Source organism: Cavia porcellus, unplaced genomic scaffold, assembly GCF_034190915.1.
Source record: "Cavia porcellus strain 051 isolate PalLab524CR breed Dunkin Hartley unplaced genomic scaffold, mCavPor4.1 scaffold_25, whole genome shotgun sequence".
Lineage (NCBI taxonomy): Eukaryota > Metazoa > Chordata > Mammalia > Rodentia > Caviidae > Cavia > Cavia porcellus.
This window is the reverse complement of record NW_026947508.1, coordinates 36780040-36794865: the sequence shown is the minus strand read 5'-3', so window position 1 is coordinate 36794865 and position 14826 is coordinate 36780040. Positions and strand designations below refer to the sequence as shown.

The following is a 14826-nucleotide window of genomic DNA, read 5'->3' as shown; positions in this document are numbered from 1 at the left end:
ACGTAGGAACCGTGGTCAGTGCAGAATGCCAGGACAGCAATATTCAATGGCTGGGCAAAGGAAGAGAATCAGACAGAAGCTGAAAAGGGGCCAGGCATGGTAGCTCATGCCTGTAATCTTAGCACTTGGGAGGCTGAGGCAGGAAGATCATGAATTTGAGTCCAGAGTCCTGCACCAGCCCACAGCAGAAGCTCCTCGAAGTTCCTAAGCGGTCTGCATAAATTAGGACAAGCACCCATGAAGGGCATCACCTGAAGAACAGACTGACATGACCCTTGAGCTGATTTTTCTGCCTACTTTTTCATTATGAAAGGAAATTGTCCAACACTTTGTAAGCCAAGAGAGTAACACACTGCAGTTCCACATATCAGCTGTCAACACATGGCCAGTATCATTTCACCTCTTCTTCCTCTCATCTGCTCCCAATCCCTCTGGTCACTTGGAAGCAGGTCTCAGATATCATTCAAGCCATAAATGTTTCAGTTTCTCTAAAGGATAAGTACTATTTTTTGTTATCACATACCTTAAAATTAACAATAGGGCCTGGGATTTAGCTCAGCGGCACAGCACCTGCATGGCAAGTGAGGTTGAGTTTGATTCCCAGTACAAAAAAAAAACAATAATTCCTTAGCATCATCAGATAGTCCTCTGCTAACCCTCAGTGACTCCTAGTGGGTGCTCTTAAAACTGACCCATCAAACTTCCCACTAGGAGAGGTGTGGGAAAGTGAGGCGTTTTATTAGTATACCCACATGCTGGGAAACTGGCCCTGCCATTCCTGTGAATCTGCTTCTTGCCTCTGAAGTCTTAATTTCATTCAAAAAATATTTATTGAGCACCTACTGTGTGTCTAGCAGTCCCTGCCGTCAAGCAAACAATGAGCCAGAGGCTTGAATCTTTAAAGATTAGGGGTGCATCCCCAGGGATCTGCAGCAAAGGGAGCAGTTTGCAGACAGCAGATTGGCAGGAGCAGCTAGTGGTTGGGGAGTGTAGAAAGACAATCACGTGGAGACAGGATGAAGAATAAGGTAGAGCCACCCACCTCAGGCAACCCAGAGAGAGAAGAAACTGACCCCACCCGAGAGGACCCAGTGAGGGTGGCAGACAGGCCAGCTGGTACAGGAATGATGAGGCTGTTGACATTCCTCTTCTCTGTCCTTCCTCCCTGTGTCTCTGCCTCCCTGTCCTCCTCGTTTCCTTCTTTCCATCCATTGGTCAAGCCTTTTTGTTGTCAGAGGAATTTAGTCATCCAAAGTTCCTGATGAGTGCACATGGGTTGCAAAAGAATCCCAGAAGCCATGTAAGAGAGTATCTTCCCTATAATTTCCACATAGCCTTTTCTAGCAGGTTTTTTTTTTAAACATTTTATCAGTACCAGGGATCAAACTCACGACCGCCTGCTTGCAAGGCAGGTGATTATGCCGCTGAGCTAAATCCCCAGCCCTCTTTTCTAGCAGTTCTTAAACATATAATGCATTTTTATTAACTATAGTCAAGCCAGGCATGATGACATATGCCTGTAATCCCAGCAGTGAGACAGGGTTGCTGTGAGTTTGAGGCCAGCCTGGATTATATAACAAAACAAAACAACCTTGTAGTCACATGTTCTCACCATAAGAAATGAGGATGTAAGGTGGTAGATATGTTAATTAACTTGATTTAATCATCCTGTAATGTATACATGTACAAAATATCACATACTAGGGTATGGGGATATCGTTCAGTGGCACAGGCTCCTGCCTGACAAGTACAAGGTCCTGAGTTCAATTTGCAATACTAAAAATAAAAAAAAATTAAAGATTTGGATGACTCCTTTGGACCAAAATAAATGCTGGGTTTTTTAAAATCATACTTCATAAATATATACAATTATTTGTCAATTAAAGATAAACATTTAAGCTAGGTGTGGTGGCACACATCTATAATCCCAGCATTTGGGAGGCTGAGGCAAGAAGATTGTTGCAAATTCATTCAAGGCTAGACTGGCCTATATAATAGCAAGAGCCTGCTTAAAATCAATAAGAAGAACAAAAAAAGTTAGACTCAGCTGCCCCAGGCTTGAAGAGTGGATTGCATCAGGCCAGAGAATGACTCTGCACCCCCTTGCTGTGGGACTGAAGTGATTCATCTGGCTGGCTTCAGGGTGTCTAGAACCTGGACGCGCTGCCAGCCGTGGGTTGGATTCTGAGGAAACAGAGTCCTTTCTCCAGTGCTGAAGCTCACAGCAGGCAGGACTGAAAGAAGTTAGGGGCACAGTTCTAAAGGAATGAGTGTAGAGTGGAAGGGTAGCTCTGACCAGTCTTGGGAAGCAAGATGAGCTGTGGCAGACATATGGCACGTATGGCATATGTGCTAAAGCAGGCACATAAGTCACCTCTGCATCCTGGCAGGGGATATTCAGGTTTAATTGCGGTGTTGGCACTTTGCAATAAATCAGTGGGTTCTGAGTTGCAGTTGAGCACCCAGTCTAAAAGGTTTGCCATTGCTAAGCAGGGTCATCACAGTCATGTAAGCCCAATGGATGACAAGTGTCTGCCTTCAGACATCTACAGTCACAGAGCACTCAGCGGGTACCAGCCTGGGTTTACAGAGTTGTATGCTGTATGTGTCTCAGCAGTCACCTGGGCTGCCCACCTCATCACTTCTTCATCTGTTTCCTTCCAGTCATGGACACACAACATCCAGCGAGAGAAAGAGTTTCTGCGGAAGCTGGTGAAGGCACGTGTTATCACTGACCTGAGCAGTGGCATCTGAGTGGGCCCAACACTAGGCCACAGAGGTGCAGGCACCACCAGAGCATGCAGCAGTCACCTGCATAGGTCTGAAGACTCAGAGAAAGACAGTGCCAAGGGCCCCCAGAGGCAGCAAGGCCTTAGCAGGGCAGCCAGAGCGGTACCTGCTCCGAGGCCAGCCTCAGAGATCAACACGCAGCTTCTCTCCACCTGGATCCGTGAAGCCAGAGAGCCAGGGAGTCACAGGCTGTGCCCAGCAGGCCCAGCATGTAGGAGGTGGGACATTAGGCAGTGAGGATGCTGCCAGAATCATTTCTCCGATCAGTGTTTGATGTATTATCATTTTGTGAACTTTGGGGGGGAGGGATAATTTATTTTTGAATAAGGTTGGAGATGTCATTTGGTCCACTTGCCATGCAGAAAGAGGCCCACTAGAGGGCCCATCAGGCCACAGTGCCAGTAAGCTCCCTGGAGAATGGGAGTGCCATGCCCAGGCTGTGCCCTACTCTGGAGTTACAGAGGGGTGGCAGCATCTCATTACCCCCCCCCTTCAACTCATGGCATTCTTTGGCCTTTCTTGGCGAGAAAATGGGATATTTCTATTCACCAGCCCCCAGCCTTCCTGCCTGGAAGCCTTGGGGTCACCTCTTCGAAGCCAACAAGACAGCCCCTGGGCTGTCTCAGAGAGAACTTTTAAAGGAGGGGAGGCCTGGCCCAGCCCGACAGGAGGAGCTTCCCTTCCCAGCTGCACCTGAGCTACCGGACAGTTCCCCACCTGGACTGACCAGCTTGTCAGATGTTCTGGGTTTCTGTAACAAAACTGCCAGGCCCTTGGTTTTGCCTTTAGCCTGGACCAGAGGAAAGTCTAGGCCCAAGGACCTTGAGCTGGCTGTGGCAGGCAGCCCTCATGGAAGCAATAAAGCTCTTCCCAGAACCTGGCCTCCTTTTGCGTTCACCAACTTTCCTACAAGGAACAGGAGCCCAGAGCTTCAGCAACTGTGCCAAACCCAAGAGTCTTCTCTCCAGCCCACCATGTGCCTTTCATTTCTTCAGATGCCTCTGGTGTGTCCCCTGGCCTCCACAGCCCCATATCCTCTTTGCCCTGAAAGAAACAGACCAGCAATAATACCTGGCAAGGCCCAGCAAAGGCCCAGACTTTTTTTCTACTCTTGACACCCTGGTTTGTCCTCCCCTACCAGAAGATGAGAAAGCATGCAACCAAGCTCTGGGTATCTCTTGAGGAACTTTAGAAATGGCATTCCCGCACCACCTGACACCCTTAGAGCCTTAGAATCAGATTCCTTTCTTCCCCAATACCCCCAGCTGGCTTAAGAATAGGCAGACTCACACCTGCATCTGAGTCCATGAAGGGAGCTTGCTGCTAACCAGGAAGGGATGGCTGGCCACTGTACCATTCTGGTCTACCTCAACCCAAGAATACTGATGGCCCAGGCATTGTCCTGGAGAGACCCCTGAGGACAGAATCCTGGCCATCCAAGAACCACAACTTCACACACGTCCTCCTTACTGCTGTAGTCTGTCATCAGGCAGAAGCCTCCTCTGCTGAGAGGAAACAAGACCCTGCCTGAGGGACAAGGAAGCCCATAAGCACCCCTACACTCTGCTGGCAACCAGGCTCCTAATAATGTACTACTGTGGAGCCCCTGAGTGGTGCCTAGTGGAGTTTTTCAGGGCCTAGATACCATGGCTCTAAGTGGTAGCCTTGGCTGAAAAAGTGTAAGGGAAGCTGCCCCAATTGGGCAGCAGTTACGGGAGGCAGTGAAGAGCAAACTTCATGACTTAGCCTCCTGTCCCATCGGGGCCTGGCGAGCTTGCAAACGTCCCCCAGCAGCAGCAGCTGACTTCAGTTTGCATCGCTGCATTAAAATCCCTGTGGTTCTGAGTCCTGGCTATATGCCAGAATCACCCGTGCAAATCTGGAAAACTGCACCTGCACACCCTGTGGTTCTGATTCAGATCTGGGGTGGGGCCGGATGTGGGTAGCTCTTAAAGGTCCACAGTGACTCTGGTACATAGCTTTGTACAGCTGGTCTGTACATGTTCCCTGTGCCTTCATCCCCACCCACAACCTCCATTGTGTGTCATTTGACCAACTGATTCCAAGATTTCCATCACCAGCCTTGCTGTCTCCATTTTGCTCTAGGTTACAAATTCAGCTTCTTCCTGATTTCCACTTAGGAAAATCCACAGGCCTTTCCAACTCAGCATGTCCAACACTATACTTACAAGCTCCTGCCCCTGCCAGGGAGCACGTCTTCCCACAATGCTTCGCTTCCACCTGGTCACCCAGGCCACAGCTAAGGGCACATCTTTGTCCATCCTGCCTTCACCTCATCTGAATAGGCACCGACTGCGTTTTTAAAAGGATGGGGTGCAGCTGGGCCTGTGTGGCTCCCAGCTCTCCATAACCTTGCTCAAGCCTCCATTCTTTCCCCAGCAACCTCCTGGGGAGAGGGTTTGGTGACCACTGTCTTGCCACCTCTCCTGTCTTGCTTGGTTCTAAACCATCCTTCCCACTGCAGCTAATCATCCTGGAAAATGCATCTCTGACCATATCTTTCTACTGTGAACCCTTAAATGGTCCCTGGCATCTTTGGGGTAAAAGCCAGGCACTTCAGGGACATGAGTTTTCCAGCCCTGTTACTACCCAACCTCAGCCCACCGGCCAAATTGCCATAATTAGGCAACAGAATTGCCACCTTTCCCTCCTATTTAAAGCCTTAGCTCCTATTTTCCTGCTCCGTGACCCTCCCCCTTTTTTGGCTGTCACACCCACCTCCTCCCTCACTGCAAAGGGTGTGCCGAGGGCCAAGGTGTTTGCCCGGGCCTCTCTCCCGTCTGAGCAGCTCCGGAGGTGAGCAGTAGAAAGACTCGCTGCCCCGAATTAGGTGAACAATCTGTTGAGAGAAAAATGATCTGCGCCAATCAGGACCCCGTGCGGTGCACGCCCTAGAGCCTGTGGCCAAGGCCAGGACCCGCCGGTCCCTCCCGCGCTCGCTCACTCCCTCCCGCCCTCGGCCCAGCCTCCAGCTCCCCAGTTCGCGTGTCTACAAACTCCGAACTCCCCGTTTCCGTGTCTCTCCGCCTCCCGCCTTCTCCACTCTTTTCCTCCGGGCGTCCTCTCCCAACGTCTACTCCCGGCCTTGGGGGACACAGCAGAGCCAGTGGGGACCTAATTCAAGGGGAGAGTGGCCAGGTGAGCCCAGAAAGGTGGGGCGGGGCGGGGGCGCTCTGGGCCCCACCCCGGGATCCGGTGACGCCGAGGCTGGAATTTGACACCGGACGGCGGGCAGCAGGCTGCTGAGGGATGGAGTGGGGCTCGGCCCCCAGACACGGCCCGCGGGCTCCGCCAGCAGCAAGTCCCTCGGGCCCTAGTCCTTGCTTCGACCGGGGCTCAGAGGCCCGCATCCGAGGTAAGCCCGCCCACGTGCCCATCCCTGGTCCCAGCGCTGGACGCACACTCCTGGGCTGCTGGCAGAGGCAGAGCGCTCTTCACCCGTCCTCCCTTTCCCCAGCCCTCAGTGTAGCTCTCTGCCCCTCCCAGACGCTCCCGTCCCTCTTGTCGTTTGTTGGAGTGTGTTAGTCCTGCAGGCCTGCGGTAATGTGAGGCTCCTCTTGCCGCTACAGGGCACGAACTGGCTGCCGAGGCCGCACTTTTGGCTAAAAGAGGTGCTGCCAGGTGCACAGCCCTGGGCATGAGCTGTGGGCAAAAGCCCAGCGCTAGTCCCAGGAAAGGTGCCTAGAAGAACACAGTGCAGGACCTCAGTGGTGAGTAATGGCCTGGTGGATCCGGGTGGCAAGGGCTGGATGAGCTGCCCTCAAGGGACCTGCTCCAGGGCTCCCTCTAGTGCAGAGGCCTTTACAGCTTCCTTGCCTGCCCGGCTTTCCTCCATCCATGGGAACAGTCACTGGCCTGGCCCGGAGGATCTGGATCCAGCTCACCTGGGTGTCTGTTCTAGAGCTGTGTGGACACTGCTAGGTGAAGGGGGTTAGGATGCCAGGATCCAAGAAAAGACTGGCTAATGGGTGTTCTAGAAAGTTCTGGGGCCCTAGAGGGGTGTTCAGGAGTGTCAGTCGGGGTTGGGGGGTAAGCTCTCAAAGACTGATAACACTTGAGTGGGCAGGCTGGGATGAGGAAGGATGGCTTGTGAGGGAAACCTCTAAGAGCAAAGGCAGGAGGCTGAAGACCTAGGACAGTGCTTAGAGAAGAGACTGGTATGGATTTGCTGGCCCTTCTGGGACTGCTCAGACCTGAATGCAGCTCTGAAAGCCCACCTTCCACCCCTTTTGAGTCTGCAGGGTTGGCAGACTCTGCCCCCTGGTGGCACGGGCCTGTTGTTTTCAGAGGACCCATCAGCCCCCACCATCTGCTGTCTCCTGAGGGATATCTGTGGTCAGAAGAGAAAATTAGGAGATTTTGGGTCCACAACACAGATCATAGAGGAGCAGGGTGGGCAACACAGACTGTGACGTGGACCTCATTATCAGATAACTCTCAGAGTAACCAACAGACACTAATTCTTCACCAGGCCTCAGATGCTTCCCTTGTAGCATGGGGTATAGGCCGTCTGTATGACTGTAGCCTGTGTTCTTAGACCATCAGTCTCTGAGCTTCTCTGAGCCTCTTTTGCTCATCTGGAAAAAGGAGATCAAACCATTTAGCTCATTCATGTAGCTGTGGAAAAAAAAAGCTGCAAAGCATCTAACACGCAGTAAGGTTCTTCATACAGCTACTTCTCCTAGACTGAGGCATGCTACCTGACTCTCTTGTGACTTGGAGAAACTTAGGTGGAAAGATGACCTCCCCAAAAGATAATTCATCTTTCAGTTTGCAAGCTGCCTCAAGAGGAGGGTGGGGTAACAGGTCACCAAAGGCTGATGGGAGCTCCTGGTGTTGATAGAGATGGAACTTGGACTTGGAGGCCCTACTGTGCTGCTCCACCACCCCTGGCCTAGGCAACAGGTGAGTGATTGCCCCAGACTCCAGACTGTACCCGAAGAGGGGTTCGAGCTGAGGGAAGAGCAGGATTTGGCCTGGGTAGGGGTCAGATGTGGAGAAGTAGTCAAAGAGGGAGGAATCAGGTACATGGCAGGAAGTCCAAGACTCGAGATGGTCAGTGCCCTCGGCCGATTTCCCCCCTAGGCTCCTAGAAATAGCAAGTGGGTTGTTCTTTTTTTCTTTTCTTTTGGTACCAGGAATCAGACTCAACCTTGCGCTTGCCAGGCAGGCGCTTATGCCGCTGAGCTAAATCCCTCGCCCAAATTGGATGTTCCTGACACCCCCACTCAACTAGGAGCCCAAACCCTCTCTGATCTCAGCCAAGGACAGGCCAACCCCGAGTGCCCCTGACCCTCTGCAGCCAATGAGAGTGCCCTCTTTCTTCCTGAGTCTCCACTTGTCTCTTTGCGCAGCCAGCCCTGTGGCCAACACTGGCCACTCTAGCCCTCCTTAGCAGCGTCACAGAGTCTTCTGTGGGCCCTGCCTCCCACAGTCCCGCCACCCACGAAGGCCCCGGACTAGTGCCAGAGCCCCCCACCGGCCACCTACCCAGTAAGTGAGAGTGGGAGGGGCGGGACAGGAGCGGGACAAGGGCAGGCTGCCCCAGAACACCGCATGTGACCTTATCTCATTCCAGGTGGACGCCTGGCCCATCTGTGCGGTAGAAGAACCCGCAGGCCACCTTCGCAGCCTCCCGGGTATATGCCCCCTTCCTCATCCCCATCTCTTCCTGCTTCGTTCCGTGGAGGCCGCGCAGCGCGCACAGGCACAGGGGCCCGAGGCAGCCGTGCGCGGGACTTGGGGGGTCGGAGCTGCCGCCTGCACTCACAGCTGGTGCCGGTGCATGCACTGGGCCTGGGCCACAGCTCCGACGAGCTGGTGCGTTTCCGCTTCTGCAGTGGTTCCTGCCGTCGTGCACGCTCCCCACACGACCTCAGCCTGGCCAACTTGCTGAATGCTGGGGCCCTTCGGCTACCCCCAGGCTCCCGGCCTGTCACCCAGCCCTGCTGCCGGCCCACTCGCTATGAGGCTGTTTCTTTCATGGACGTCAACAGCACCTGGAGGACCGTGGACCGCCTCTCAGCAACTGCCTGCGGCTGCCTAGGCTGAGAGGTTTCCCCAGGAGTCTGTAAACTGGGCTTCTGCACATACTTCTCTCTGCCTGGGACCTTCTGCAGGGTCCCATTGGCTGGGGGCCCTCAGTCTGCAATGGAAGCCTTGGACCTGAGGTCCCAGCATGGTGTGTGATGGTCACAACCCTGGATAGGTGGAAGGACTACTAGACTGACCAGAAGCTTCAAGGTGCTCACCCTGGGGCCATGACCCTATAGAAATCAGAGACCTCATTTTTGAGACCTTCACTTCCTCCTCGTGCAGACTCTGGGACTGGCCAGGCTGGGGGCTAGAGATGCCTCTGGAGAACACAGCAGTGGCTCAGACCCTGGGTGGATGGAATTGGAGGGTATGCACTGTAGACCTTGGCACAAAGTGCCTATGCTGGAGATGGCCTTATCCTCACCAATGGGAGCTGGATCCCTATTTATTATTTCTAAGTTATTTATTTACTTCAGTGCTTTGTCAGATTGTTTTGTGGGCAGAGATGGGTAAAAACCTGGTTGGAGATGCACCCTTATCTGTGTACTCACACACTTCACACTGATTCAGCAATCATAGGCTGGCCTGCATCTCCCGCTGCTTGTTCTTTCCCAGCAGCTCCAGGGTGGGAGATGTGAAATCTTGGGCAGAGTGGGTGGCAAAGTGCAACCATACCTCCTACACAGCCCTGGACAGTGAGCCCTGTGTTACCTGGTGGGGTAGGTGAGGACCTCAACATTTCTGTGCACAAAGCCTCATCCTGTGACTATCTGGCACTATGAGCCCCTTGTTAGTAAGGTAAAAATAGAAAACCACACATTATATCACCCCACTGTTGTTGATCAGTGTCCTGCTGTCCAGAGAACTGACTTGAAGCCACCCTAACAGGCATACACACTCCTCTACCTGCAGATGGTCCAGCACAAGCTCTACCCTCATTCCAGGAAGCAGCCTAGGGCAAGAGAGCATCTGAAAAAAAAGGCTGAAGGTGAGAAAAGGATGCACTGAGATGCTGGTTTGTGGGAACAAAGCACAAAGCTTTGCAGAGCTCTGAAGACAGGAAGGGACCCAGGAATATAGAGAATCTGCATTTAGGGTGATTAATAAGGATATTCATTTCTGTATCCAACAAAATGTGTTTTCTTTTGTACTGGGGATCAAACTCATGACCTTGTGCTTGCCAGGCTGGCACTTACGTTGCTGAGCTAAATCCCCAGCCCCAGTTTGTTTACTATTAATCAATTATGTTAGCTACTGGATAGACACTAAGGATATGGAAGTGAAAGAGACACAATCCTTGTCTTTAAGAAGCTTAAATCAAGAGAGACAGACAATGAATAAGTAATTATATATATAATTATTTCAATTCCATTTGGCAAGTGGTATTTTAAAAAATAAAAACAAGGGCTGAGAATTTAGCTCAGTGGCCTAAGTGCCTGCCTGGCAAGCCTGAGGTTGTGAATTCAATCCCTGGTACCACCAAAAAAAAAAATGTGATGTAGAAATTAAAAACAGGAAGCACCAATCAGGGTGGCACCTGTAATCACAACATACTGGGAGGCTAAGGCAGCAATATTCCAGGTTCAAGCACAGCCTGGGCAACTTAGTGACTTCAAGAGACCCTGTCTCACAATTTAAAAAAAATTAAAAAGGGATAGGACTGTAGGTCAAAGCAGAGGTCTTGGATTCAACCCCCAATAGTGCACATGCACGTACACATACGCACACATACAGAGAAGCTAAGAGGTACATACTTTTATCAGGTGGCCTCTCATACTGTCCCTAAGTCATCTCCAAAAGATCAATGCAGTCTCCTGAACTTTTTGACATTTCCTTTGAAATCATGTTTCTCAGGCCCTAGGCATTTGTACTGAGGAGATTTTCCTTCTTTTGTAGTAAGACAAGGATGTGTGTCTGTAAAGGCGTTATATCTGAGGAATTGTAGGACATGTCAGGAGATAGTGGGTTATGCTGGCCTGGAGCTGAGAAGTCTGGGTAAAACAGATTTGAGAATCCTCCATGCAGAAGCTGCAGCCTAACCTAGAAGAGAGACAGTGTTGACAGTGGGATCCAAGGCATTTAACACTGTTGATAGCAACTCTTTCCTGGGTGCTGCCTGCTTTGCTGAGGTGGCCTTTCATCCAGACTGTTGGAGACCCACAAGAGCTCTGAGGGCTGGGCCCATCTTTGGTCAAAAATGTGAACTGTACCCTCTTCTGTATTTACACAATTCTAGGTCCCCCCTAAAAACTCTGGTTCTATTTTGTCCTCAAATACTCCCTTGACCCCTTTTTCTGCCTCCAAACTAATCCAGGGTCCTCAGTTTCTACACAACAGCCCAAAGGAAATAGCATCAGTGTCATACAGTTTGCAGGGGGTTGGTTGGGTGTGGTGGGAACATTCTGTTAATTCTGGGAACATGTGGGGCAAGCAGCACCCCTGGGAAAATCCCTCCAGCCTGGCTCTCAGACCCTTGAGGTCCTCAAACCTCGCAGACCCTGCCACTGCTGCTCTCAGAGTTGCTTAAAGGAGACAGAAGCCATCTCTGAGGGTGCTTACTGCAAGAGCCCAAGCAAGTGCTGACTCTCAACCCTCCCCGAATTAGCAGACCTTCAGGCCCACTCCAACTTGAAGTTTTATTCTGGGCCCCAGAGAACTTGTCCAAATATCTCACCAAGTCCTAGAGGAAACTGCAACTCTTACAGAAAGAATACATTCCCACAAGAAAGTTGCCCCAGTTTGTAACCTATAGGCACACACGTGCAATCCCAGCATGTGGGAAGCAGAGGCAGGAGGATCATTGTGAGTTGGAGGCCACCCTGGGCTACAAAGTGAGACCCTGTCTCCATGCATACACAGACAACAACAACAAAAACCAATATAAATCTCCCTCAAATGGAAAACACACAAACAAAACTATTTTCTTGGAGGAAAAGAGACTGAGAAGTGCATCTGTTTACAATTTTGCCTAGGTAGCCTGTCACATGATAGACACACTAGATAGAGCAATACACTGAATACAGCTTCTAGAGCCAAGGAGGTCTCTGTACTTCCATTTCTGGCTCTGGTCTTTGGTGCACCTTCACAAAACCACACTGCCCCTTGAGTACCCTTCCCAGAACTAGGGAATGTCCCTGAAGGGGTATCAGGTCACAGACATTTACAAGACAGAAAATTATAGGTAGCTTTGAAATGACAATCTTTCCAGCTCCAGGGAATACCTCACTTTTCTCTAGGTTCATTTTATCTAGGATATGTGGTATCTCCCCACCTACAGCTACCTGATTTACTAGATGCCATTGGCAGAGACTTTCCATTTTCCTTTTCCAGAGATTTCTATCTTGTCTTTTGGCCAGAGGTCCCAGTGATGCAGTGCACGTGGACTAGCTGGTTGAGATCTCATCTTCAAGGGAAAGGCTGAGAAAGAAGTTGAGTGATCAGAGAAAAGATTCAGGAGAGTTTGTGCCATGTGAGCATACCTTTGTTGTTCATGAGAGTGGGCTCAATCTTTTGGAGTCCTTTGAGAATATAATGAAAGCTATAGATCAAATCAAATGAAGCCTACCCTACCAAAATACTGGAAATGTCACTGATGTCTAAATCTGGTAAACAATTGTGGGGCACAGAGTTCTGAAGCTCATTCAGAGCCCTCTTTGGAGTCAAAAGATTCATATTGTTGCCCTATGCTAGGTACTATGATCAATATCCTGCTGTGGCTGGATCAATTCCTCTAGCTGCGCTCAAGCTCCAGTATCAGGGCTTTCTGTCTCAATTATTTAAACTTCCTATTCCTCAACCTTTTTCTATCTCATATCTCCTTCTCATCTGTATTTCTACTGGCTCAAATATATGCCATCATAAAATGCTTCAACTGATAGAGAGAGAGACAGAGATATATAGAGAGACCTGCTTTTTTTTTATTTTTTAATTTTTTTTGAGAGACCTCCTTTGCTTTCACCATTCCTTCACTATAAGAGCTTTTGTTGGGGTCATTGAGGCTTTATCATTGCTAAATTTAAAGGCTATTTTTCAGCCTTTAGTCCTTTAAATTTCCAGAAGCACTTGGTTTTATCAGCCTCCTTTAAGAATCTGTCTGCCCATAATCTTCTTGATCTCTTGCTTGCTTGGTTTCTACTCTTCAGCTGCTCATTCTGACTACTTTTGGATTCCTCTTCCTCTCCCCGACCCTTGTTTTTTGGGGAGGGGGAGTAGACACTGAGCCCAGGGCCTTCACTTTGAGCTCCATCCCCAGCCAGTCTGAAAACTATTTTGAGACAGGATCTTGCTAAGTCAGTAAGTTGCCTGAGTTGGGCTCAAGCTTATGATCCTCTTGCCTCAACCTCCCAGAGTGCTGGGATTCCAGGTGTGTACCACCATATCTGCCTCTCTTTGCCTCTTAGTGTTGTTCCTTGAGGATCTGAAATCAGCTTTCAACCTCCTTCCTCCTTGGAACATTATCAACTCCTATGGTTTCAGTTACCACCTCTACGCTAACTCACTCATTGTATCTCCATTCTAGGCCTTTTTCCTGAGCCTGAGTCTAATTTCAATATGCCTATCCACATATCCTTGGAAACCTCAAGCTTCACATTATCTGTCCTGATGTTTTCAGTTTGCTCCTTCAAATCCGCTCCCTACTCTTTTTTTTTTCTCCATCCTGCTCTGTGCCCCACATTAATAAGCTTCCCTGCTCTCCAACTTCCAAACCACTTCCAGTGTTCTTCCCTTCATGAATGTATCAACTTCTACCTAGTGACACAAGGCAAAAATCTGGGCAATACCCTGTACTTCTTGAGCTCTATCACAATCTTTATCTACTGGTCACCAAATCCTTGGATTTTACAGGTCCATCCCCTTATCTGTATTCCTAATGCCATTCTGTTGAAGCTTTCATAGCTTTTTGGATGGTTTATTGCTCATTCTATGTGGCCTGTTTGTCTTTCTCTAATTAGTTTCAACTCCACAGCCAGAGAAGTTTCCAGTCTCTTAACTTTAACTGAACACTAGCTCTCATGAGTTGCGCTACGTATGAGGTTTCAGAGATCAATGAGAAACATGTTCTGCCAACAAAGAAACCATAGCTGGATATGAACATGAGAGTAATGGTACCAGATTTAGCAAATGAAAATACAAGCCACCCAGTTAAATTTCAATTTCAGATAAACAAAAAACATTTTTCTTTTAGACTGTCTCTTGTAAGAATTGGGGCATACGTATAAAAAAGTATTTGTCATTTATCTGATACTCAAATTTAAGTGGGTGTCCTGAATTATTTTTGGCAACTCTAACTGGATGTAAACAAGTAAATAAAAATACAATCAACAAGGGGCTAGGGATTTAGCTCAGCGGCATAAGTGCCTGCCTTGCAAGCAGGCGGTCGTGAGTTTGATCCCTGGTACCGATAAAAAAATGAAAAAGACAAAAAAAAAAATACAATCAACAATTGAGAGTCCCTTCAGTAGCAGTACCACTGGTCCAAATATGTATGTCAGTGAGTCCCAAAGGAGGACTTGGTTCTACCTAAACTGAAGAGAGGCCCTAAAAGGCTTCATAGAGAATGTGACACTTGAACTAAGTATTGAGAAATAAATTATGTTTGGTCTTTCAGAAGTGGATGGGGGCATTGGGCCTGTGCTGCTTACTGTGTATTACCTTTATTGTTTCTTGCCTCTGGTCATGTCCTCTCCAGTATAGTGAGAATCTCAGCCTTGGGCAGTAGAAAAAGGATGAGGGTCTCTTCCCTGGGCTTTCTCTATCTCAGCCCTAAAATTGATACTCCCATATTTCTCATTTATAGTCAGATCTCTTTACTTCTTACTAGCCAGTTCCATATTGCTTCAAAATCTTTTTACAATCCAATTTTTTTTCAGTAGCAGAGATTGAACATAGGACCATTCTGTCACCAAACTACATCCCCCACCCCATGTTTGTGGTATTAAACCCAGGGTATTTGCACTGAGCTACCTCTCTAGCCCTGTC

The 14826-nt window shown here is 49.4% G+C and overlaps 2 protein-coding genes across 7 annotated transcripts in view; both read left to right on the top strand.

The window, feature by feature from the left end:
* Positions 1-3666, top strand: part of St3gal3 (ST3 beta-galactoside alpha-2,3-sialyltransferase 3) — a 248703-nt gene extending 245037 nt beyond the window's left edge. For all 5 annotated transcript variants that reach the window (XM_063236294.1, XM_063236292.1, XM_063236293.1 and 2 more), the window contains one exon: positions 2665-3666. In XM_063236294.1, coding sequence (XP_063092364.1) covers positions 2665-2754 — 90 coding nt within the window. In that variant the 3' untranslated portion in view covers positions 2755-3666. The remainder of the gene's footprint in view (positions 1-2664) is intronic.
* Positions 3667-3814: 148 nt separating this feature from the next.
* Positions 3815-9322, top strand: Artn (artemin). Of its 2 annotated transcripts, none has more exons than XM_063236298.1 (4): positions 3815-6521; positions 7655-7716; positions 8166-8304; positions 8390-9322. In XM_063236298.1, exons 2-4 carry the CDS (start codon positions 7657-7659, stop codon positions 8860-8862), a joined length of 672 nt encoding a protein of 223 aa, XP_063092368.1. In that variant the 5' UTR covers positions 3815-6521; positions 7655-7656; the 3' UTR covers positions 8863-9322. The 2 variants fall into 2 exon arrangements, with proteins under 2 accessions (XP_063092368.1, XP_063092367.1); XM_063236297.1 differs by having other exon boundaries at positions 7582-7716.
* The last annotated feature ends 5504 nt before the right edge of the window (positions 9323-14826 follow it).